Genomic DNA, 27,007 nt, shown 5'->3' on the forward strand with positions numbered 1-27,007 from the left:
TATTGTCAAACGGATTTAGACATTTAAAGGTTGCAATCACGTCTTCCTTTCTTGTTCTTTCCTCAAAGATGAACTAATCTGTTACCATTTGCTGTAAGTCAGCTTTCCTATTTCAGGCACAACCTGTGTTGCAATTCTTTGGACCTTCTCTTTAGATTTTATTTTTGATGTGTGCTATTCAAACAATAGATATGTATTCTAGTTAAGGTTAAATATATACTTGTAAGTAGGTTACTGAACATTTCCACAGTATATGTGCTTATAGTTCTAACATCAGCAATTAGACATTTTTTTGTCTTAACTTCCTCTGACGTAGTGCTTAGGCGATTGGTTGGCTTTTACTGTCGACCACAAAGTTCCTTACACACTTGCAGTCATTTAGTTTGTTTCTCAACAGATTATAGTGAGACTGAGGCCATGTATCACTGTTCCATTATTATCACTTTCATCTGCTTTGGTTGAACTTCCTCAGCAATGTATACGACCAGTTCGAGAATTCGTCTGTCTTGTTTCAAGGTTATGTAATGCTGGCCATTACTCACATTTTTTCCTGACTTTACTATCATTCGCAAATCTATTTCCTCTTGAATCCATTCCAACTGGCAAGTTATTGCAAACCAAACCACCCGACGAGTCATTGCGCATCCAGCCCACTTGGCAAGTCAGCAACACAGATTGAGAAAAACAGCAGTAAGATCAAGCCTTGTGGCGCCCCCATCCTACTTGTATCCCACTGAATGTATCCTCATTTCCCTTCCACTGAAATTATGTTTTACCGACTAAAGAATTCTCTCCTTACACCTACTTTGAAATCGTTACTCTTCGGATGTCTTTTTTTGGGAGAGTGTCAGACACCTTCCGGCAATCTATCCCTTTAAACCAGATCTCACTTTGTAACAGTATTCCAAGTGGTCTGTTACGCACGTCTTCTTTTCTCAGAACTTATAGTACCTTAAATTTAGATGCTTTCTCCTTTGCAAGTAATCATGGTTTGCCTTTCCGATTATCTTTTCCAGCTGTCTGCAAACCACACTAGCCAGGTTCATTGGTCTGTAGTTGAGTACAGTTTTCCCGATCTCTCGAAAAGACACGATATTTGCCCTCTGCCTCACCCTTGCGGCGAGTTTGATGCTGACTGTGGCTGATGTGATCGTGTCTGGTGTAGTGATGACTGGTATTGTGGTGGCTCCCAGCTGTGTTTGTTGTTGTGGTGGTGGAGGCTTTCTGGCAGGCGTTGTGGTGGCCGTGTGACTGTGGTGTAGTAGCGACTGTAAAGCTGATATTCTGGAGACTTTTAGAACTGGTGAACTGGTGATGGGCTGTTGAAGTTGTGACTCTGTGCCTGATGAAGTGGTGATTGCCTGGCTGTTCCAGTGTGTCCAGTGCACTGGTGACGGTGTGGCTGAAGGCGTTGTATTGTGTGTAAATTAAACCCCACTCCCTCCAGTACTGTTGTGATCCCTTCCACTAGTACCTCTACATCCTACGCCAGTACTGTTCTATACCCTCCCATTTGTGTTGCTACACCTCCCAACCACTAGTTCTACACTGCCCTCCCATGCTAACTACTGCACTTCTTCTCACCCGTGTTGCTGCAACCCCTCATACCAGCCGTGCTATATTCCCGCCCTCCCGCCACCACTGGTTGCACACGACCCTTGGGTCAGCACAGCCACAACCATACGCCTACACATACACGTATGGACGGAGTCGTCTGGCTCCTCCTGCCCTCCGGTGAAGATTGGTAGTGACTGAAGTGTGACCGCAGGTGCTTCAGGAGATAGACCTGACGCTCTCCACCGTACTTCACAACACTCTAATTTGTCTCGCCCTTCCCTGCTTGGTACTTGCAAGGTCAACAACCTTGTTACGTGAGTTTCATTGATGAAATATTGCACAATGTTGTCTCCCAGAGTTCCTCCGCGCCCTCAACCCTTCAGGGGTCTGACTCTTCTTTTTCTTCTCTCGCTTTATAATTTCCTTATCTCTATAGTATTGTCTGTTAGAAGAAGTGTACCATTGACGAGTGATGTGAGACGGTTGCCTAAGTTTTGAGTGTACGGCTTGGTGCACAAGGACGGTAGAGTGTGACAGAGACGTCCGAAAGTGTGATAGGCAGAGCGAGCGAATGGGCCTCGAGTCCTCTGAGGCCAATGCGTGATGAGCATAGAAAATCGCCTTCACAATAAGAGTGAACTTAGAGACATGGAGGCTGAGCCTGAGATCCGATCAGCTCGTTGGTTACACTTAGGTGTCAGTGTTCGAAGTTTTCCTCTTAGTGTTAGTCCCGTGGGAAAAGAAAAAAGGTTCTTAAAGGTAAAGTAGAAACACGGAGTATATAGCTCTAGTCTGTCGTGATGGTGCGGGTATATTTGTGCCACTGGATTAAAGAAGAAATATATTTGTTGCATCTTTTCCATGCGTGTATATTAAGTGATGCTTAGAAACATTCATGTTTAGTGGTGATATGTTTGTGCAGTACCTCGCATTGCTCAAGGCCACGAGAGAATCAAATGTATTCAACGTTTGTGCTGCACTCACGTCTTTCATGTGTCTGTAAACTGCGGCTTTGTTGTCTTTGAGTTTGTGGGGATGTTTTCATCTTATTGTCCACGATCCTCAGTCTGTGGGTATATCTCGTTAGTGACGGATCTCAGTGCTTTGTTCAATTCCCTCGTGGCACAGGCGCATAGGATTTGCAGGCCAGATGGGTGGGGAGAAACTCGGTGTAGGGAAAACTAACTTTTGCAAGATGTATGTATGTTGTTAAGGGACGTCTCCAGGATCTGCTCGAGCATCCCCAGGCTTTATGAACTTTGTGGTTTGAAATTAAACCCTATGATGTGATCTGATACTTTATAGCTGCTCTGGTTGTTGTATCTGTTGCCCCTGTGCAGGATTACGTTACATGGTTTTACTATTCCTTGCGTCACATCTGCAGACTTACGTAAGGTTGATTCTCTTTCTAAATATCTTTTGTGACTGTTGAATTTGGACGCCTTCTTGTTCCCAGAATGTGCCGTAAGATGCAAGACGCCCCCATACATCGTGGTGGATGGGGGATATCTGTTGTATGGGTTAGGATATGGGAATAGGACGCTGCCTCGTGGAAACCCTATTGGTACCAGGATCCTTAGCTATGTTGCAGAGTCCTATGTTATTGCAGTAGTACGTTGGTTGTGAGAGATTCATGGGAAACTGCAGAAGATAATGTCTGAGTTTGAAAGTATGTGCGAAACGAGAAAGTTGAAGGTAGATGTGAAGGAAAATAAGGTTGTGCGAAACGAGAAAGTTAAAGGAAATGTGTATGAAAATAAGGTTATTAGGTTTAGCAAAGAGTTTACAAGTTAAAAACAATGAAGATGGAGGTGCAAAGAAAAGAATAAAACGTGCAAAAAAAAGTACAAGGATGATGCAGCAACAGAGAAATCATTCCCGCAGGATCTCTGACAGTCATAAACGCCTGATGATGGTCAGAGAAAATTGCTTGTTACAGTGAGGGACGTTTGAGCACTTTGCATTCCAGCTGCTTGGTTGTTAGTATGATGACTGTAATAGTTGCAACGCTGTTGTCTATTCTAAACCCTAGCTCGACTAGACCATGGACATTTACCACAATGGTTTGCATCAGCGTAGATCTTTCTAATGTAAACTATTGAAGTATACAAACTCACTTTGGTATTGTCTACACGCTCTTATCTTCTGGTGTGACATACACACCACACAAGGGTTGTGTACATGCTTCTTTTCATTCGTGGTTCTACCGCTTATTTTTTTTTTCTTGTCACCTGTGGGGGATACTCGGTTAATAAAACGCAGCTCGCAACTAATTTTTCTTTTTGGCTATCGATCGTCGTGTGGGAATGATCTCGATGTAGCTAAATCATCTCCGCATATAGCCGTATCATCCCTATAGTTAGCTGTATCATCCCTATGTCAGTTCATATACTGTATACTTTTCTGGCACTTCCATCCTTGTATCATCTTACGGGTATGATTGTTATCAATGATTTATTCTTATGTAGCGTTACAGCAGAACAATATGAGGAGCATTGCGTTGTCACCCCAGTCTGTCTGTCTGTGTTTCTGTCTGTGGCTTACCGTGGAATCTCGAAAACAATACGTGATACAAATCTCAAACTTACACTATAGGTTCCCCATGCGAAGGTGACGAACTGATTAGATTCTTGGGCACGTAGTTGTATAAATTTACATATCGATCAGGAAAATCTCATTCTTTTCGTGAAGTGTCGAGGTGTTCCGAGAGAGAGTAGAGAGAATAAGAAAAAGGAAGAAAACGGAAAGAATATAATGATTTAGGTTTGATAATCTGGCTTTGTATTTTGTGGAAGTTTCTATGCATCTGTTTGATAAGCAGCCAAACGTGAATGTTGAGCACACCCACTGTAGCTCAAATTCTTGTCTATGCTGAGTTTCTATTGCAGCTGCTCGTGTAACGCAGATAGTGTCTTGGTAATCCTTACCTATGGAGCGTCTTGGTAATGCCTTTATATAAGATGTTTCGTAGACCCTACAATATGGAGTGTCATGGTAATCCCTCCCTCTCTATGGAGTGTCATGGTAATCCCTCCCTCTCTATGGAGTGTCATGGTAATCCCTTCCTCTGTATGGAGTGTCATGGTAATCCCTCCCTCTGTATGGAGTGTCATGGTAATCCCTTCCTCTGTATGGAGTGTCATGGTAATCCCTCCCTCTGTATGGAGTGTCATGGTAATCCCTCCCTCTGTATGGAGTGTCATGGTAATCCCTCCCTCTGTATGGAGTGTCATGGTAATCCCTTCCTCTGTATGGTGTGTCATGGTAATCCCTTCCTCTGTATGGAGTGTCATGGTAATCCCTCCCTCTGTATGGAGTGTCATGGTAATCCCTTCCTCTGTATGGAGTGTCATGGTAATCCCTTCCTCTGTATGATGTCATGATAATCGTTACATTTATAGTCTACCAACACTAGTCATACAGGTAGCCCCTCGTCTACACTTTATCAAAGCCATACTTACAACTCCTCTGTTCTCTGGCACAGTTTATTCCGAGATATTTGGTGACGGGTATTTATCAGCAGTAAATGTGGTTGTATAATAACCTAATGTAATTTATTGTTTCATATATTTTCGCTGGTACTTTCAAGAAGTTAACTAGCCGCTAACTTTTCAGGTCTGCATCTGGGCTGTATTTCTCAGTTTTAGGATCGTCGTAGACACATCTAAACGTGTGTCGTCCCACAGAGATGTGAATCGATCTCTCCCTCTTTTCTGATTGCAGTTCCCGTTTTCTTCTGGGGTGTTTCAGACGCGGCCGTCCTTGTGTTCCCTGAAAATACGCGCCAAACCCTGGTTATTGTGTAGCTTGTTTTGTGTGTTCTAGCTCTATAAATTTCCTATGCGGGAGATGGAGATAACTGTGATGGGTTGCTGTTAGGTGCTTTATTTGCCATGACTTAACAACTGTTCAATATACACATGAGAACGACCTAAACGGAATTTAGGTGAGCTCGTTATTCTTCTTTATTCGAAGTTTTATCACTCGGAGGACCTGAAGAGTGCTCTTATTTGGGGTATTGCTGTAACCACGGGACTAATGATTCTGCAGGGTCACTTAAAAGGATGTAAGCAAGGCTTCCGATACTAAGATATAAGAAGTAAGGAAACTGCAAGAGGCCCATTGGCCCATGCTAGACAAATCTTAGAGTCTGTACAGCCTACAACCAACCGCCTGAGCCCATTGACACATCCAACCTTTGTTTAAAGCTACCTAAAGACCTAGCCTCCACTACTGTGCTTGACAACTTGTTCCATAAATCTACTACCCCATTCGCGAGGCAATATATGCCCACATCCGACTTGAATCTATTTTCTTCTAATTTAAATCCATTATTCTTGTCCTATCCGGTGGCGCCATTCTAAGAACTATATTCATGTTACCTTTATTAATGCCATTCATCCCCTCTAGCCCTCCTCCTCTTAAGTGCATGTAAATTCAGTCTTTTCAACAACGTGCAGATGGCCTCCTTTGCATAATGGTAAGGTCTGTATGTGACAGTCTTGTACTCTGAATACCAGAGATGCTAATTAGTACGCATAGTGGTCCGAAATTCGACCCTTCTTTCCTCCTGTCCATACTACTTAAGATATTACATTTCACCCACTCTTCCACTCCACAATATATTCCCTTTGCATTCCCTGCTAGACCACATCTTTCATACACCCCCTTCCCCACCCCCTCATTTCTTTCTTTATTCCATCTTGTCATACCACATGCTCCTCTCGATTAGCTTATTTCCCCAGTCTGGAATCTAGCTGGAACCCAAGACGGCGTCATTTTTCCCCAATCTTTTACGACATTCACGAAGACCTATAGGCATCTGTAACAGAAAATACAAGCATTGAACAGGCAGACTATCGTTCTCAATACATCATCTCTGCAAACACCATCCAGGGACACATGGCCCTCAACAACTACCTCTCAGAGACACATGAACCTCACTAAACACAACCAAGAGACACATGGATCTCGACCATCTCCCAGGGACACATGGGCCTCAACAAACACCTCTCACGGACACATAGTCGAAGCTGATGGCCAGTTGAAAACAGCGAGTGAAGCGGATAAAATTACACAAGTAGGAGTGTTAAAGATACGAATAAATATTAACAGATTCAATAAAATGTCAGTTTTACAAAGAAGGAAACGAGAGAACTTGTTATTTAGGGTGGATCCGACGAGTTGAGAATGTGGTCAGCTTCCTAGGCCCCCAAATATAGCAAAACCGATCCATTATATATATATATATATATATATATATATATATATATATATATATAATGGATATATATATATATATATATATATATATATATATATATATATATATATATATATATATAAAATATATATATATATATATATATATATATATATATATATATATATATATATATATATATATATTTTATACTAATCGCCATTTCCCGCATTAGCGAGGTAGCGTTAAGAACAGAGGATGAGGACTGGGCCTTTGAGGGAATATCCTCACCTGGCCCCCTTCTCTGTTTCTTCTTTTGGGAAAAAAAAAAGTTATATATATATATATATATATATATATATATATATATATATATATATATATATATATATATATATATATATATGATTCATATTCACTGTACTTATTTGCTGTCTCCCGCGTTAGCGAGGTAGCGCAAGGAAACACGAATGAATGGCCCAACCCACCCACATACACACTGTATATATATATATATATATATATATATATATATATATATATATATATATATATATATATATTTATATATATATATATATATACATACGTCCAGCCAAGAACAAACAGTGCTGGTTCTAGCTGACCGCTGTGAACATGTCCTTCTAAGAAGGATGACTTACGAAATGTGGGTCAACGTCATTCCTAATCTTTGACTATCCTCCAGTGCCCAACCAGGATTAAGATATTACATGGAACCGAAATCAAAACTGTAAGGTTAACTATTGATCCACGCCCACTAAACGCTCGGAAGGTGTGCGAAGTAATCTGAATATGCACGTGCTCAACATTAGACTAAAGGTTATACTTGTAAAGACAGAATTCATTCATGCTTCGCCAGGGACAGAACGACAACGGTAAACGAGAGAACACGACCAATTTGCTAATGCACAAAAGTAAAACGATTACGATCAAATTTCTTCTCTCTTTTTCTTCAAAAAATCATCAGGAAAAAATAAGTTGACTATTGAATGAGTTCAGCCGAATTAATACCCTGCGTTTTGTGACGACCATGACACTTCACAGATTGACTTGATAACTGAAGTTCGCCTGGAGTTAGTAAATATCTGTTTTAAGTTTCAACCTACTGAAAGTTTCCCCCCAGCCATCATAACCTTTAACCTTTGGAAATTTTCCACTATGCGAGGCTGAAGTTGTGACAGCGAGACGTGAAGACGCGCACTGACCTTGGGGTCACCTTGGTACCCTCTGAGTGCGTTTAGCCAGACGAGCCAACGACTTATGCCGTCGCTTGCATATGTTCCAGCCCGAGAGTAAGAGTTTCTAGCGCATGAAATGCACTATGGATTATCCATTGTTCCGCGAGATCGTGTGTGGCAGTGAGCTTATGACTTCCAGTGCAGTTTTCAGGCACACGGTCGTGTTTTTTCCATGGTTAAGGGATTACTGAACCTGAGTGGACCGGATACAGAGTAAGCTGGAGACCTGTGCTGACAGCGAGTGATGATGGAGATAAAAGAGGCGCGGATGAAGTTCCCTATGATGGTGTTAGGGGGCGGCGTCAATAGTGCACAATTGGTCCTGGAGTGTGGCTGCGGAAGGACGCAGTAGTGTTGGGGTGTGGCTGCAGTAGGACACAGTAGTGTTAGGGTGTGGCTGCAGTAGGACACAGTAGTGTTGGGGTGTGGCTGCAGTAGGACACAGTAGTGTTGGGGTGTGGCTGCAGTAGGACACAGTAGTGTTAGGGTGTGGCTGCAGTAGGACACAGTAGTGTTTGGATGTGGCTGCAGTAGGACACAGTAGTGTTTGGATGTGGCTGCAGTAGGACACAGTAGTGTTAGGGTGTGGCTGCAGTAGGACACAGTAGTGTTGGGGTGTGGCTGCAGTAGGACACAGTAGTGTTAGGGTGTGGCTGCAGTAGGACACAGTAGTGTTTGGATGTGGCTGCAGTAGGACACAGTAGTGTTGGGGTGTGGCTGCAGTAGGACACAGTAGTGTTGGGGTGTGGCTGCAGTAGGACACAGTAGTGTTGGGGTGTGGCTGCAGTAGGACACAGTAGTGTTGGGGTGTGGCTGCAGTAGGACACAGTAGTGTTGGGTGTGGCTGCAGTAGGACACAGTAGTGTTGGGGTGTGGCTGCAGTAGGACACAGTAGTGTTGGGGTGTGGCTGCAGTAGGACACAGTAGTGTTGGGGTGTGGCTGCAGTAGGACACAGTAGTGTTGGGGTGTGGCTGCAGTAGGACACAGTAGTGTTGGGGTGTGGCTGCAGTAGGACGCAGTAGTGTTGGGGTGTGGCTGCAGTAGGACACAGTAGTGTTAGGGTGTGGCTGCAGTAGGACACAGTAGTGTTGGGGTGTGGCTGCAGAAGGTCACATTAGGAGTGAGGTGTGGCTACAGTTGGAAACTATTGTTTATTTTACATGATCGCCATTTCCCGCGTCAGGTACAAAGCGCCAGGAAACAGACGAAAACCGGCCCATCCACGCGTATACACACATATATATGTAAACGTCCATGCACGCACATATACATGCATTTACATAACATATACACATACATACGTATACATACACATACACAGACATATACATACCTATACATACACAGACATATGTACATATTCATACCTGATTGCCTTCATTCATTCCTCGCACCATCCCGCCCCACAGGAAACAGCATCACAACCCCTTCCTTCAGCGAGGTAACGCCAGGAAAACAGACAAAAAGGCCTCATTCATTCACACTCATTCTCTAGCTGTCATGTGTAATGCACCGAAACCACAGCTGTCTATCCACATCCAGACCCTTCCAGACGTGTCACATGCCCTGGTTCAGTCCATTGACAGCATGTCGAGCCCGGTATACCACATCGTTCCAATTCACTCTATTACTTGCACGCCTTTCACCCTCCTGCATGTTCAGGACCACGATCGCTCAAAATCTTTTTCACTCCGTCCTTCCACCTCCAATTTGGACACCCGCCTCTCCCCGCTCCCTCCACTTCTTATATACGCACATCCCCCCAGTCAATCTCCCCCTAGTCACCCTCTCCAAATGTCCAAACCACTTCAACTCACCCTCTTCCGCTCCCTCAGCCACACTTTCCCTATTTCCACACATCCCCCCACCCCTTACTACACTTTTGTGTAGGGCAAAATAATGTTGAGATGTGACTAAAGTAATTTAATTCCTCTTCCTGAATTCGAAAATCTACCTGACCACTCCAGCCGTAACCAGAGTAATTACTGTTCCTACTATATTAAAGATACATCAGCTGTGCAGCTTTCCACTCTCGACATTAACTTCAGTTGATGGAAATTAAGCATTTGAAGTAGAGTGTTTTCCTTTCCACTTAAAAAAGCCAAACATATTACAGCAGTAACTCAGGCCAATACCTGTTGCATTGTGACGACCCTTGTGTTCATCTCTATAGCTCGTGCCTACTGGCTGGGAGCCAGCAAGACGCCTAGTCCTGACAGACCAAGGCGATGACTCTTAACTGGAGCCAGTTCGTGGTCTAGTCCTGACTGACTGAGGTGCTGACCCTGACTTGGAACCTGCTTGTGGTCTGGTCCTGACCGATCGAGATGCTGACCATGACTTGGAGCCGTTTGTGATCTAGTCCTGGCTGACCAAGGTGCTGAAGTAAGGGGTTTTTACAAATTTTGATGTATTCTAATACCTCACGCTTGACATAGGTTAGTGAACTACCTTCATACCTTACTGGTCCTGCATAACAAGTTGACTGTTGTTATAAACACGTGTTAGTGAAACAGGACATTTTTGCATAAACATATTACGTAATTAGAAGCTTCAAAAGCACCATTACCCTTTAAATTGCTAGAAAATGAGATTTTATTAATAAAACGGTTCTTGAAGTTATCTTCGCTTTCCACACTGATATAAGAAAACATTCCCACGTTACCGACTGCTTGATAGGATTTCTTCTTCTGAGTTTCAGTGGATAGACAAATTCGTTGTTTCAGAAGGTGTCTGCTGTATCTAGTTTCAAGCGGGACCGTGAGTTTATGTCGCTCTTCTACCTTCTCTTTTCTATTCTTTTCTAATGAACCTCATGATAGAAAACACTTGCTTGCACAAGTAAGGGGATTCAGAGTCGCATACCAAACGCATATGTGTTAATGTTTCGGCAGACATTAAAAAGATAAATGGATTCCATACTTCAAGCACAATATGATCTCGTTTTAAAGGTCAAGCAATTCCATCCATCTTTGTTTCAGTGTCCGGGTAAACTCTGCTTTTTTATGATTTTCATTTAACGAGCCTTGGAGGTTTGCACTTCATATGACCTTTTGGAAGTCAATGGATTCAAATTCCAATTTCGTTTGGTTCCCTTCCGCGGTGGGAAAAGTTGGGTAAAAAAATGTTTACTCGAGAGGGGTTTGATGACAGATAGAGGGGTTTGATGACAGATGAAAAAGTCGCGTTTTCTCGTCTGAATTCCTGAAAATGTCTACAGAAGTGTTTCTACATTTTCAGAACAGGATTCGAGTTACAAGAGTTGAGCTCGTACCGTTCCTTCTTTTTTCTTGCTTCAGTGATGGGAAATGGAGCAGCGAACCCATCTCAAGCTCTCTGGCCAACAATGTTCGCTGTTGCTCTCACATGGCCTCACATAGCAGCACTTTTTAAAAACAAACAAACAAGAGAGCTGTATCAAAATGTCCGTGTGGTTTTCTGTGAAGGTCAGTTAAATGTGACGTGACGTCCACCATGAACTGGAATCTCTGCACCCACCGAAGATTAGTGAGCACCGTAACATCATAGTGTTTCTCCTGTAAAATCGTCTACGTTTCTTCCGTACGAGCTGGAAGACGTGCAGGCGTCCATCCCCTGGAAAGCTGTCGTATTCCGTTGCTCATCCCCAGGAAAGATGTCGTATTCCGTCGTTCAGTAGAAGGTCCGAACACCAAACCACTCACAGAAGTTAGCGAAAACTTACGTTGGTTTCAACCAGTTTTGCAGTCTGTCTTGACTATCGCTATTGATAAGGTCATCAAACTTTGTGAACCTGACGGAAACTACCGTGCACAGTGTATCCTCTGGTGAACGATGTGGTAAAACTGTACCACAAGATAATCCAGCCCTTTTTTTGCGGTAAACAGATCCCTTGTGTGTCCGTGCCATGTTTGCCGCATGATGAGTCGCGACTGAGGTGATGTGGCTGATTAATTTTGCTTTTACTCAGCTGATACTGGTCGAGGAGATAGATACCTTACCCCCTGTTTGACCTTTGAGAGGTATCACCTTGATCAGCTCCTTTTGGAGGCCTTTGGAGCTCGAGTATCTGTCGAGAAAGGCAACTTGTGCAGTGCCATAGACGTCACATGATTTATAACATGCCAAACCCAAAGAAACCTAGGATTAAATTAATACAATTAATCTCCTATCCAGTGTTATCTGTGGCCATTGTTACACTTCTGTCCCTTATCGTTTTTACAGAAAACGGCACGTCTTTAATCTTCGAAATGATGTGATTTTTGTTCTTTGAGTCAGTGACCAGTTGTTCTGATACGTTGAGAAAGCAGTCTCTCCTGTGTTCACCACCTGTGAACGGCTCCTTTCATGTAATGATCTAGTGAGTTACCACAAGAATAGCGACGGTTGTGGTACCTGGTTCATTTCACCCGTTTCAGTGAAGATGTGGCTCTGTTTTGCGCTTCAGTTCCTTAGCAGCTTTCTTTTTGACATTCCAACAGGATACTTGTTGACGATTATGATGTGCTTCTTGAGGGAAGGCCATACGACTCTTTCTTCTCTGTTGTCTAGGGGAGGAGCTACAGCGGAGCTCAATATGAATAGAAAGATTTCGATTCAGTGATTTGGAAAATTTCTGTTTTCGTGTTTTTCTTCGAAGCCATTTTACACCAGGTTTACATGATACGCTTTGTATTTCACCTTTTATTATAAACATCTGGCTTCCTGCTAAATGGCTGTTGGCTTTCAGAGAACAATATTTATCCTGTGGTTGACCAGGCAGGAATCAGTACCAATAAGGAAAACACCCTGAGGACGGGAGCCCTGAACGTACCACTCTTCGCTCGTTTCTCGTGCAACTCTGAAAACATAAGTTCCTTTTCTTAATGCTGTAGTAGTTTGCTTGTTGATTGTTGAATAGTAAGAAATTGTAAAGCAACTTTTCAATTTTTCTCTGCACTGGTGACGCGGAGCTGAATATCCTTGGAGGGAGGGAAGGGAGCGGACAATGCACACTACACAATGGAAAACTCCTCCAAACGTCTTGTCTCTCGTACCAGTAAAAGAGAATATTTCCCACGAGTATTCAGAGAGGTTCACACAAGCTCCTTGTGTGTGCACTGATGGTCGACCGACAAGTAAAATGTGTTCCTATGATTAATCCCACAGAGAAGATTAAGTCGTATGCATAATGACTAGCTGCCCGGCCACTACGTACGAATATTACGCGAACACGAATGAACTATTGCTGGACGTAAATCAAGTGTGAGATCTGTTGTGGCCCAAATCGATATTGCAGAAGGAAATCTGTACACATTGATCAAACGCTATTATTACCACATGTTGTGTCTCTCATTCGTGGGGTTTCAGATGTTTAGATGTTACTTAATTCACAAAAATAACATTTGCCATTTACATTGTGGTCTGGCAATTATCTTTGACACCTGAATATCGTGTTAAACATTTACGATTGGTGGTTTGACATAACTTTGTCGGTCTTAATGACCTTGGCAGTTCATAGGCCCGAATCCTAGCTAACGAACCAACCAAAAGAATATGTTTTTTTCGTGATAAGAGGAAAGGACAGAAGCAACACAAGTCTTCATAAAAACCCGCATGTGGCAACTGAGCCACAGGTCGCTGACCCTAGGTCGAGGATAAAGGAAACTTTGTTGGTGAAAGGTCTATAAATCTCCTCCCCAGCGCCAGGTGCTGACCCCGTGACATACTACGTCCTCTGCCTCAGTTTTCCGCTGGAGTGTAGAGCAATGAAATATTTCCCTGGCTGTAGCGTGGACGACCTGGATGAAGGGAGGTCAGCCGGCGAGGAACATGGTTTGGTATGTACCCTCATGCAGACGTGTGTATGTGATTACCATTGGTAGGTTACGGGGAGAGAGTTTTACACTCGTGTTGGCCCGTCCTTTAACCTTGTATATATGTACCGTGTCTTTATTCCTATGTATGTATGCATACATACATAGGCACACGGACACCCGTCTAAGTCAGGTACCCATTTATCAACAAGTCCCGAGGGGAGGATGAACACCTGGGCTGTGTGAAGTCCGATTGCCACAGCCAGGATTCGAATCCATGCGAGTCCGACCCCGGGGTGGCCCATTTGAACTCGTATTCAGTCACTCTAAACTACTACAACAGGGAGACTCGTGTTTGTGATTAGGTTTCTGTGATTACTATTATTAATTTCACGGGAAGAGGCTGTGCATTCGTGATGCCCCGTCTCTTAACCATGTATATGTTAGCACTTAAGCCCCCATCTCGACGGAACCACACCCTTCCCCTAGCCTCACGTTGCTGTCAGTAATGCCTTCGCCGACTGACGTGGTAATTAGAGGGACGCCACCTCGTCCACACCGTATTTACACCATCAGCTTCACTGTCCAATGAGTAAGTGAGGAAAACACAATCTCTCGTATTTCATCAACGACGTAGGATTAATATGTTTCTTACCCCTCCACTATAGTGTGTATCACAACAACGTAAGCCTCTTTGTTCATCACCACAGCGTTAGCTTTAGTCTGTGTCGCTACAGTGTTGATTTCAGTGTGTATCACTACAGGATTAGTTAGCCTCAGTGTGTATCACTACAGGATTAGTTAGCCTCAGTCTTGTATCACTACAGGATTAGTTAGCCTCATCTTGTATCACTACAGGATTAGTTAGCCTCATTGTGTATCACTACAGGATTAGTTAGCCTCATCTTGTATCACTACAGGATTAGTTAGCCTCATCTTGTATCACTACAGGATTAGTTAGCCTCATTGTGTATCACTACAGGATTAGTTAGCCTCATCTTGTATCACTACAGGATTAGTTAGCCTCAGTGTGTATCACTACAGGATTAGTTAGCCTCAGTGTGTATCACTACAGGATTAGTTAGCCTCAGTGTGTATCACTACAGGATTAGCTAGCCTCAGTGTGTATCACTAGGGGATTAGTTAGCCTCATCTTGTATCACTACAGGATTAGTTAGCCTCATCTTGTATCACTACAGGATTAGTTAGCCTCAGTGTGTATCACTACAGGATTAGTTAGCCTCATCTTGTATCACTACAGGATTAGTTAGCCTCAGTGTGTATCACTAGGGGATTAGTTAGCCTCATCTTGTATCACTACAGGATTAGTTAGCCTCAGTGTGTATCACTAGGGGATTAGTTAGCCTCATCTTGTATCACTACAGGATTAGTTAGCCTCATCTTGTATCACTACAGGATTAGTTAGCCTCAGTGTGTATCACTACAGGATTAGTTAGCCTCATCTTGTATCACTACAGGATTAGTTAGCCTCAGTGTGTATCACTAGGGGATTAGTTAGCCTCATCTTGTATCACTACAGGATTAGTTACCCTCAGTGTGTATCACTACAGGATTAGTTAGCCTCAGTGTGTATCACTACAGGATTAGTTAGCCTCATCTTGTATCACTACAGGATTAGTTGGCCTCATCTTGTATCACTACAGGATTAGTTACCCTCAGTGTGTATCACTACAGGATTAGTTAGCCTCATCTTGTATCACTACAGGATTAGTTAGCCTCATCTTGTATCACTACAGGATTAGTTAGCCTCAGTGTGTATCACTAGGGGATTAGTTAGCCTCATCTTGTATCACTACAGGATTAGTTAGCCTCAGTGTGTATCACTACAGGATTAGTTAGCCTCAGTGTGTATCACTAGGGGATTAGTTAGCCTCATCTTGTATCACTACAGGATTAGTTAGCCTCAGTGTGTATCACTACAGGATTAGTTAGCCTCATCTTGTATCACTACAGGATTAGTTAGCCTCAGTGTGTATCACTACAGGATTAGTTAGCCTCAGTGTGTATCACTACAGGATTAGTTAGCCTCATCTTGTATCACTACAGGATTAGTTAGCCTCAGTGTGTATCACTAGGGGATTAGTTAGCCTCATCTTGTATCACTACAGGATTAGTTAGCCTCAGTGTGTATCACTACATGATTAGTTAGCCTCATCTTGTATCACTACAGGATTAGTTAGCCTCAGTGTGTATCACTACAGGATTAGTTAGCTCAGGTGTATCACTCGGGATTAGTTAGCCTCATCTGTATCACTACAGGATTAGTTAGCCTCAGTGTGTATCACTACAGGATTAGTTAGCCTCATCTTGTTTCACTACAGGATTAGTTAGCCTCATCTTGTATCACTACAGGATTAGTTAGCCTCAGTGTGTATCACTACAGGATTAGTTAGCCTATCTTGTATCACTACAGGATTAGTTAGCCTCAGTGTGTATCACTACAGGATTAGTTAGCCTCAGTGTGTATCACTAGGATTAGTTAGCCTCATCTTGTATCACTACAGGATTAGTTAGCCTCAGTGTGTATCACTACAGGATTAGTTAGCCTCAGTGTGTATCACTAGGGGATTAGTTAGCCTCATTGTGTATCACTACAGGATTAGTTAGCCTCAGTGTGTATCGCTATAACCTATGTATATACGTCACTACATTGTTTGTCTGTGTGTATCACTATAGCCTCTGTGTATATCACTATAGTGTTAGCTTGCGAGCATGTTATCAAGACTTTAAATACTCGTAAGTTATCAAGACTTTAAAGACTTGAATAGACATCAAAGAAACATTATTTCTATATTTTTTTTCGAAACAGCAACATGTCTTTTTTTGTGTAGTCAGATATCTTAGCGATTTTCATTTCCTTCTGTTAGATCCACAATGGAAAAGGAAATACAAATCTATTAAGAGGGAAACCATTACTGTATTTGTTCTGTTGAAAGATTCAGTTTATTGCACACAATGTGCATTTATATCTCACCCCGACAGCTTCCTGTCCGTAAAGAGAAAAATTGAGTTATTTTGCGGATTAATTTCCTCAACTCTCCTCACTCTGCACTGTGAGTAAACAAGAGACGTGAATGTCACCACTTGTGTTAGTATTCTCCACTAGTGACATGGTGGGAGGTCAGTGGTGGCCAGTGTGTTTCGACACAGTGGGTAGCGTTCCATGGCATTATATCCATTGTTATTACTATCATCATTACCATCATCTTCATCATCACCAGCATCATTATCACCGTAATCATGAGATCATTACTGTCATTACTTCCATCATCATGATTAAGGTCATGACCACCTCGATCATCATCATCATCACTATTACTACCACCATCAACATTCTCATCATCATTACCAGCATCATAACTATTACTACCACCATCATTTGTCACCATCACCATCACTTTCACCATCACTTTCACCATCAGCACCACCACTTCTCTCACCATTACCCTCACCATACCACCACCAATATGATCCTCACCATCAGTATGATATTCCCTTCTTCCAGTGGGTGGCCTTCCTGGGTCTGGGCGCCGTCAGCGCCGCCGTCATGTCGTCAGCAGACTCCTCGGTGCTCTCCGCCTCCTCCATGTTCGCCAACAACATCTACAAGAACGTCTTCCGACAGAGGGTCAGTTGCTATCACTGTTCCTCACCACACACGGGACACGTGTTACATCTGGGCTCCCTCACCCTGTACACTAAGTATATATATACATGCCACGATTCAGTATCATTTCTACTTCGTTACTTTGCCATTCCTCCCTCAGGTAGTGTATCATTTCTACAATGGTACACTCAAATTCCTACCTCGGTACAGTACCATTTGTACCACGGTTATGTACCATCTCAAACCACGGTACAGTACCATATCTAACCCAGCCCATTACCACCACTACTGTAACCTGAATACTATGACTACCATATTATTTCTACCATTACCTTCTACCACAACGATAGAAAACCACTTACGCTTACCTCATTCTAGTACCACTGCTAACCATACTCCCACACCTAACCACGAGCAACAAATTATTCTCGTAGATCTCCCTTGCCGCACCATTCTTACCACTGCCTGTGCGCCGTAGCCGTACTCAGGCGCCCTTGGTCAACGTTGCTTCCACCATCACTATCCCAGCCTTCTACCTCCGTCAGCAGCCCACAGTTATCGTGTGTTAAGAGTGATTCACTTTTCCTTACCACACGACCAGGATACCATAAACTGGCATTCCACAGTACTGGTATGCCATAATCTAGCATTACATGGTATTCGGATACCATAATCTGGCATTACATAGTATTCGGATACCATAATCTGACATTACATAGTAGTGGTATACCATAATCTGGCATCACATAGTTTTCGGATACCATAGCACTGATCTCATACAGGCGTGTCATGTCTTCCCAATTCAACAATTTTTTTGTATCATTTGCCTCCACAGTCGATGAAACTAAAGTTTTTTCTTTCACTTTTCTTAATCCCTCTCTTTTTCAACCTTTATTTCGTTGTTTGTGGCATCACCCTCTTGTTATTTTCTTACTCTCTCCCTATTTCCCTTTCTTCGCCTCCCTCCCCTCCTTCTTTTCTCGCTCTGCTTCCCCTATTCTCTCCTGCTATACCTCAGTCTCTCTGCTTCATCCTCCTGGATAATGAGGGTATCGGAGGGTCAACACCAGTATAGAGGTTGTATCAGCCGGTCATCAGCATATAAGAGTGAAGGTTGAGGAGTACTCTTGCAGATGATGATAGCAGTGACACACAAGCTACCTCTACAGAAGAATACTCAGGTCAGAGCCAAGTAGTGTCACCCTAAGCTTCCTTCGTGAGGACCAGTCAGGTCAGAACCAGGTAGTGTCGCCCCAGTCTGGCGCCATGAGGACCAGTCAGGTCAGAACCAGGTAGTGTCGCCCCAGTCTGGTGTCATGAGGACCAGTCGGGTCAGGACCAGGTAGTGTTGCCCCAGTCTGGTGTCATGAGGACCAGTCAGGTCAGGACCAGGTAGTGTTGCCCCAGTCTGGTGTCATGAGGACCAGTCAGGTCAGGACCAGGTAGTGTCGCCCCAGTCTGGTGTCATGAGGACCAGTCAGGTCAGGACCAGGTAGTGTTGCCCCAGTCTGGTGTCATGAGGACCAGTCAGGTCAGGAGGAGTAGGTTCTATTTCCCACATACTGTGCCCGTGTTTGTTACTATATTTCTCATTACTGATAGTATTTGCGTCACATCATTAAGTAGTAGAGTAGTAAGTCTACCTCGCCTACCAGGTGCGGACTTAGGGCCGAAAACCCAATAATTTAACATTTAATGAAAGTTGATCATAAAGAACAAATTTTGCTTTGGTGCTCAAACAGGTGTGAACAGGAGAGGTTGAGTGGGGATTACATAATGAAATCTGGTGAATTAAGTCTTCTAGAGTCGCAAATCACTAGGATATGTATCTACAGACGGAGGAAAGGGATTCATTGTCTGTGCTATATATTTCTATACCTGTTATGATGCCCGATGTTCATCCATCATCTAAGATTCCCTTCTTTATTTATCCCTAGACATGGCCAGAGTTCATCTTCCTTTCACTCATTACACCCCCATGAAATTGATTTCTCCAGGTACCTCACCATTAGAGAATTTGTGGTTTGTCGTAGAATCAAATTCCTCCCACCTCCTACCATTATAGAGATGACCTCTACCATTGTCGAAAGTCGGCAGAATTATAATTTTGAGTAAGATGGAAACATTCTGTTGCAGGCCAGCGACCGAGAGATCCTGTGGGTGATGCGACTGGGCGTTCTGGTTGTGGCCTGCGTCGCCACGCTCATCTCCATCAAGGGAAACTCCATCTACGAACTCTTGTAAGTAACCAACGACCCTCGGAGGTCACTACAGCCTCAATTCAACGCCACACTAGTACTCCTCTTCTGGTATATATGTAACTCGACTACTTGGTCCCCTTTCTCTTCTCTCACTCGTACTGGTAAATTGTACTCCCAGTTTTTTCGCTTGGAAATTTTTAGGTTCAGCTGCACAAGTCAAGGTTCTGCAAAATGAGGCTCAGGGGAAATTGGATAATAGAAAACAGGAGATGCAGCGGGAAAAAAGGACAGACTCAGATGGTTGTAAAAAGAAGAAAAGAAAAGAGCAGAGAGGCTGCAGAACGAGGCGAGGATGTTGTTTCCTATAGTAGTAGTTAATGGAACTTTGAAAACCAGGGTTTGAAAAATGAAACGAGACGCCAGATCCCAATGAATACGAAAAAAGAAAAATAAAGAAATATTGTGATTGTCTTCAGGGCTGGAGAACCAGGGGATCAAAGACAAGAAAAAGGAGGACGTCATAGTACCACAGGGAGGTAGAGGATATTGTATCTGTGATGTTACTTTAGTTAGAAATTAACAAGGATGATACTCAAGACAGTTTATGACTATGTATAACACGGGAAATTGTATCCCTATTAAAGTTATCTTTAGTGTTAAGCTCGAGGCAAGTTTTTTGAAAAAAAAATACATCGGGAAAGGAAGGGTACAAGAGGCTATAGACTGAGACTGACAGAACACTGTAAGAGCTGAAGAAATAGACAAAGTGTTGTCAGCAATGTGATAAACCTGTGTGTGTGTGTCAGCTAGGGGTCAGATTTATATGGCATTATTGAGTGTTGTCAGCAAAGGGATAAGTTTACTGAGTTAAATTGCGTGTGTTGTCAGCAGGGATAGATTTTTCAGAGTTGCTTGGGAGAATCTGGCTTATCGGCTAACATTGGGGATCAGGGAAGGTCATGACAGCATACTTTCACAGGAGTAAAGACGTGGAGATGATGATGCTATGTGGAAAGCAGGAATATGGATGCAAGTATAGTTATGAATGGACCTCCATAGTGTGTCGGTTAGCTTTGCCGACCGTGACGAATTCAGGGCCGCCCCGGGATCAAACCCACGCAGCTTTGAACACCCGTCGCAGCGGTTGGTCCGCAATCAACCCAACTGTTCATTCTCCCTTAGGGTGAATATATATATATATATATATGATCGCTGTTCCCCGCGTTAGCGAAGGCACCGACAGTAGTAGGCTATGTGAGGCCGGCATTCGCTTGTATCTATATACATCCTCTTAAACCACAACCAGGCTCCTCAGGCCCATTCATGGTTTTCCCCGGACGCTTCACATACCCTGGTTCAGTCCAGTTAGATCAAATTCAGTCTATTCCATGCACGCCTTTCACCCTCCTGCATGGTCAGGTCCTGATTCTCCATACGTTCAAACCATTTCAACGTACCCTCTTATGCTCTTGTCAATTTAAAATCATTCTTTTTTTTCTTTTATCAGACAAACCCAGTTGTGGACCAATAAGGTCTCATGTTGTCTGTCTTTCTCATGTAAACTCGTGTAAAGCACTCTTCTTATTACCAAAGCTCGTTCATACATTTTCATTACTTTATAGATCAAACCACGTCATACGACACGTCATCAAATATTTCATTTAAATACATCCACCCTCCTCCGCACATCCTTATCTACAGCCTATGCCTCACTTCAATATGATATCGTTGGACTACTGTTCCTTCAAACATACCCTTTTCTGCACTCCCAAATAACGTTCTCTTTCCAAATTTCTTCAGCGCTCTCAGAACCTTCGCCCTGTCCCTTATCCTATGACTCATTTCCCCACCTCCATGGTTCCAGTCGCTGCTATGTTCACTCTTGGTATCTAAAGCACTTCATTTCTCCTGCATATATATATATATATATATATATATATATATATATATATATATATATATATATATATATATATATATATATATATATATATATATACATATATATATATATATATATATATATATATATATATATATATATATATATATGTGTGTGTGTGTGTGTGTGTGATTTATACTTGATCACCGTTTTCAGCGTTCTTGTCAGGAAAAAACGAAGTAAGGCCGCATTCGCTCACATCCATTCTCTAAGTGTCGTGCGCAAAAACAAAATCCATATCCCAAAGATCCCTTATCCCTCCAAGGTTTTCTCAGGCCACTTCATTTTATCAGATTAGAAAGGTTTCCTCACCGGCAGGTATGTCAAAGGAGCCTTTTCGAAATGGGCTGAAGTTACCAGACGCGTACTGCAGGGTTCTATTCTGGGACTACTGATTTTCATGATCTACTTGAATGACATTCGTGGATAATTGTGACTTTTTACCTAAATATGTTTGCGGATGATGCCAAGGTCGTGGGGGAAGTAGTTAGATGAGATTGCTTCACCTTACAAGGGTACTTAGACAAACACCAAAGTTGGTTCATTCATGATGTAAGATATAAATGTTGAGCATGGAACACAGTGAAGGTCCGGATACCAATGTTTTCCAGCAGGATATCAGCTGCAGGAGTATGTATGTTAGTCTTGCAAACCGACACATCGTCCTTTACATGTCGCTAGATTTCAGCCCGGGGTCGATCCGCATGGGTTTGAAACTTTTGGCGTGGAAGTCTGCCTACACCCAGCCCATGTGCTCATCCTTCACTCGGGGCTTGTCGATAAATGGATACCTGCCTTAGTTTGGGATATGTGTGTGTGTGTGTGTGTGTGTGTGTGTGTGTGTGTGTGTGTGTGTGTGTGTGCATATATACATAGCAGGACAGATATGATACATATATAGAGAGGGTTAAGAAAGACAGAGGAGCAACATGAGTGTAAAACTCTCTCCAGTAACACAGTGACAGTAGTCGCACACATGAGTAATATCATTTTATATAATGGCAGTATCTTGCCCCCACAGGATCGTGTGTTTACACTCATTGCCTTGTATATAACCATAGAGCCCCTTTTAATGCAATGCAATCCTCTGTATATGTAATAACCGCAACATTTTCGATATAACTACTTTTTTTTTTCAAAAGCTGCATCGTATCCCATCACCTCACCTACACATCACTTCCCATTTTCGTCTGTCACCTTTGCCAGTTCACTCCCCATTTCTCTCGCAACCTCCAGATTGTTCCAAGAATCACAACAAAACAATACAGCCTCCATGTTTCTCTGTCAACCACTACAAAACCCAAACCATCATCAAAGCTCTATGACGTATCACATCTCTCTCCCCAATTACCACTTCTACCCTATAACCAACACATCAAAGAATGTACAAAGAAGAGATCACACGAGTTTTCCAGTTCCGAGAAAACCTCCTACCTGCAGAGAGGCTTGGCAGATTAAGAAAAAAAAATCTTTTCACTCAAGAAGCGCAGACTGCATCTGGACTCGTTGAAAAATTGTCATATTTCTGAAAGGCTTGGGCAATGTAAATTATGAAGACCTGATGAAACTTAATGCAAGAAATGTATGGAATTATCTATAATTACAATAGTGATCGTTGCACCCCTCCTTGGCCCACTCAAGGTTTTGAGGAAACGATGATATATAGACACGCAGACAGCAATGTATTTTTCTACTAGGGGTCGTCATTCTTGTAACTCCATCATCCCATGTTTCATATAGATTTTTATGATACACATAACCATGTTAAGGTAGGACAATGTTACTTCCCAAATACAACCATTTGACTGGGAGAAAAAGAAAAATCAAAAACTAGCTGGGCAAAAACTACATCGTTTCGAGTTTTTACTACGTGGAAATACAGAGACAAAAACATTATACGCTGTCACATTTTATGCGATTTCCAGATTGGGAAGTATTCCTTGTTTTTATCATTGTAAAAAGCATTGTTTGTACATCAGCTGTGCTCGGTATTACCCCCATTCTTTATAATGCCTTCTTTTTTTTTGGCCTGAGTGTGGGTAGAGAGGTTATGTACTGTTCTTTTGAAGCCTCGTATATTCAGGATTAAACAGAAATTTCTATCAGTTATCAAGGTGGCAGTTAGCTTAAGCCACCCAGCCTTATGTGGTTTTCGTATCTGCTACGTGGACAGCAACTGTATCAGCCACTTCCTCCCCCCCACATTCTCCCTGGCCCTCTTACTTACCTGTTCATCAGCATTATTTCTCCTACAGACATCACGTAAAGCCATCATGTCATTGACATTAACCAGACCCAACTTCCCTCAGAACGTCCTCCCAACATTTATCACGGTCCTGGGCATCATTACATCCTGCCTTCCACCCCTCACATCTGCCATATCTCATTGGAGTCGCCACGTCTCCCTAAGTTTACATGGTTCTCTTTCTCACCACGCCTCCCTAAGACTGTCATGTTCCCCTGCAGTCACTACGTCTCACTAAGTCTACAAGGTTTCCTTAGTCACCACAACTCCCTACAACTGCCACATCCCCTTAAGGATGCCACGTTCCCATAGAATTACTACGTCTTCTTCATACTAATGTCACGTTCCTCATATATCCATCCGTTCCTCACATGCTGCCTCCACGTTCTCGTAAAGCCACGTTGTTCTTTACACAACCAGTGCGTCTCTCACACATCTACTGGATCCTTCAGACACCCACTACGTTCCCGATGCAGTCACTACGGTACCTATACGTCTGTTACGTTCCCCACAGAGCCACTAAGTTGCCCTTACTGCTGGTCCGTTCCACAAACTGCAGCTACGTTTCCCACACACCCGCTACGTTCCGTTCCCCCTACTGCAGTGACGTTCTTCATTCTTCTGATACGTTCCTTATACTGTCGCTGCGTTCCTACAGCGCCGTTATGTTCCCCATCTTGCCACAACGTTACTAACAAAGCCTCTACGTTCCCTGCACACTGCTGCTATGTTACCCACACTACCCCTCCGTCCCCAAAATTATTCAAATCATCGTAAATCAATTAAAGTATCATCATTTATTGAACGATTTATAGCATGGTTTTTGATGAAATCATTTAAGTCTGACAGTGTCACCAGCTAGGTTTCTTTAGTCAAGATCAGTATTTATGACAAAAGAACAGCAGCTTATGTTTTGATTCTCGAAAGCGATCCATGAAATTCTATATCAAAAGTTACTAGCAATAGTCAAGTCGTATAGTGTAGATGGCGTTGTAATGTGTTTAGAAAATAGGTTGTTGACTGGCCGTAAACAGTGATTCCTCAGTCGTCAGATTGGCTAGAAGGAACGAGTCTTGGAACCAGTTTTGTTGCTGATGCAGACATCAAAATTTCGCAGAGGACGCTAAGCTTCGAAATAAAGCTACAGAAATAAACTGAGCGTCTACAGCTGCAAGCTGACAGAGCAGACTGGTAAACTTTGTTTCATAGATGGCAAGTGAATTTTGACATCGATATGGGCGAAAGTTTAAATATCAATAATAAAAACGAGAAGAATGGCTACATCATGAATTCTTTTGACCTACAAAAGGTATATAAAAGACAAGATTATATATAAAAATTTCCAATGACCAAAAGCCAAGTAATATGTGCGTAGAAAGTGACAAAAAGGAATAGAAAAAAAGGCTGATAGGCTTCACAAGTAAGACATGCGATTTCACATCTAAGACTAGTGGTAACTTGCACTCCCTACACGTCAGTGGTGAAGACGACCCCACCGTGAATGCTGTGGTCAGTTTTGGTCTTCTTTGAAAAAAGCAATAGACAGAATAAGAGGGAGGACTACACAGAGGAGCAAGCCCTTATGATGGGTGTCTCGAAGACCTGTGTTTATCTGCTCTGATGAAAAGTTGTACGAAGTGATCTGAGACCGGTATATCCAAAATGATCAAAAGCTTTGACAATATTGACCTCATTTCACTCGTAACAATAGATACAAATTCGTGTGCAAACGTTTTCTTTAGATAAGCCACACTCTTTTTTTTTTTTCCAACAGGATAGTTAACCCGTGGAATTATTTAATCATAAAAGCAGTGGAAAGTTACACTATTGATGTATATTTAGCCTCAGATCCATTCGTTCTGCTGCCCAAAAACAACCTCGATACGATCTAATGGTCTTCTGTTGTTTGATCTCCTTTGTAATCCTTTGTACACATTCCCTGTAAAGGCTTCGTTCTTCATATAGCCGCACTCTCCCACGCCAACCATGTTTTCTTGAAGGTATTGCACTCCACATGCATCCATCATATCGTGCAGTTACTATATCCTTCGCTCAGTCAACGTGCCCCATTTACAGCCACCACATCCCCCCAAATAAATCAGCCATTACGCTCCTCTGTGGCCATTAGCCTCTTACAGGTATGATGTTCCCTGTACATCCCCTGTGTGCCTCTCCTACAAACTCCTCTTTCACGGTCATCATGTCTCTCTCAGAGCCACTTTGTCCTCACTACAGTCATCTTATTAGAGCCACCATATGCCTAATATCCCTACATGTTACTCTCCGTGTCACCTACACACTACAGCCACCACGTCCCTCCTACATATATCACGTTCCCTTTACAACCACACCGCTTGGTGCTCACGCATCCGATTGTGTTATAGCTTCCTCGCCTCTTTTATAACCACCATCACTTCTCGCTTACAGCTACTGCACCGGGCACCTCATAAAGGACCACATCCCTTGCAATTACTACGTTCCTCCGAGAGCCGCTAACTCTTTCTCTTGATCGCTCCTGTTACTATGCTTCTCCTGCATCCATAATTTTGGCTTGCAGCACTGTGGCTTCCCTACAACAACACATACAGCCACCACCTCACCCTGCGGCTAAATAAATCCCTCCAACAACCAGCACATCTTGCATCCGCCACACCCTGCTTGGTCACCATTTGTTCACCACATCCCCATGCAGTCATGATAACCTCAACGAATGATATCTCCCCAGAAAAGCGTGATGTCTGTCTTCCATCCACTTCAGTGCTTTAGTAACTACTGTGTGCCCTTAAAAAATCCATGTTTAACTTTTGCCATGTCTCCTATAACCTGTTTTTCTGTCTTACAACCATAACGTTTGCCATACAATCTCTACAGCTGTCTTACAACCATCATGTTTGTCATAGAATATCTGCATTTATTTTACAACTACCATGTCTCCCCTGCTCCCACCAAGTCTACTTTAAACTCACTATGCCTTCCCTACACTCACCATACCTACCTTAAAGCCACCATATCTTCCTTACACCCACTATGATTACCTTACACCCACTATGTCTACCTTAATCCCCATACCCACCATACCTTCCTCAAAATCCCCATATCTTCCTGACACACAAGTCTACATTACACCCACTCTGTCTTCCTACACTCATCATATCTTTTCTGAGCCCATAACAACGCTTCTGTAATACTAAATCTCC

At 42.8% G+C, this 27,007-nt stretch overlaps 1 protein-coding gene across 1 annotated transcript in view; it reads left to right on the forward strand.

The window, feature by feature from the left end:
- LOC139756497 (high-affinity choline transporter 1-like) overlaps window positions 1-27,007 on the forward strand; it is a 1,116,821-nt gene that overhangs the window by 1,045,656 nt on the left and 44,158 nt on the right. Inside the window, exons 10-11 of the mRNA XM_071675940.1 lie at window positions 17,321-17,443; window positions 19,559-19,662. Of these exons, the coding sequence (XP_071532041.1) occupies window positions 17,321-17,443; window positions 19,559-19,662 (227 nt within the window). The remainder of the gene's footprint in view (window positions 1-17,320; window positions 17,444-19,558; window positions 19,663-27,007) is intronic.

This window comes from Panulirus ornatus, chromosome 22, assembly GCF_036320965.1.
Source record: "Panulirus ornatus isolate Po-2019 chromosome 22, ASM3632096v1, whole genome shotgun sequence".
Lineage (NCBI taxonomy): Eukaryota > Metazoa > Arthropoda > Malacostraca > Decapoda > Palinuridae > Panulirus > Panulirus ornatus.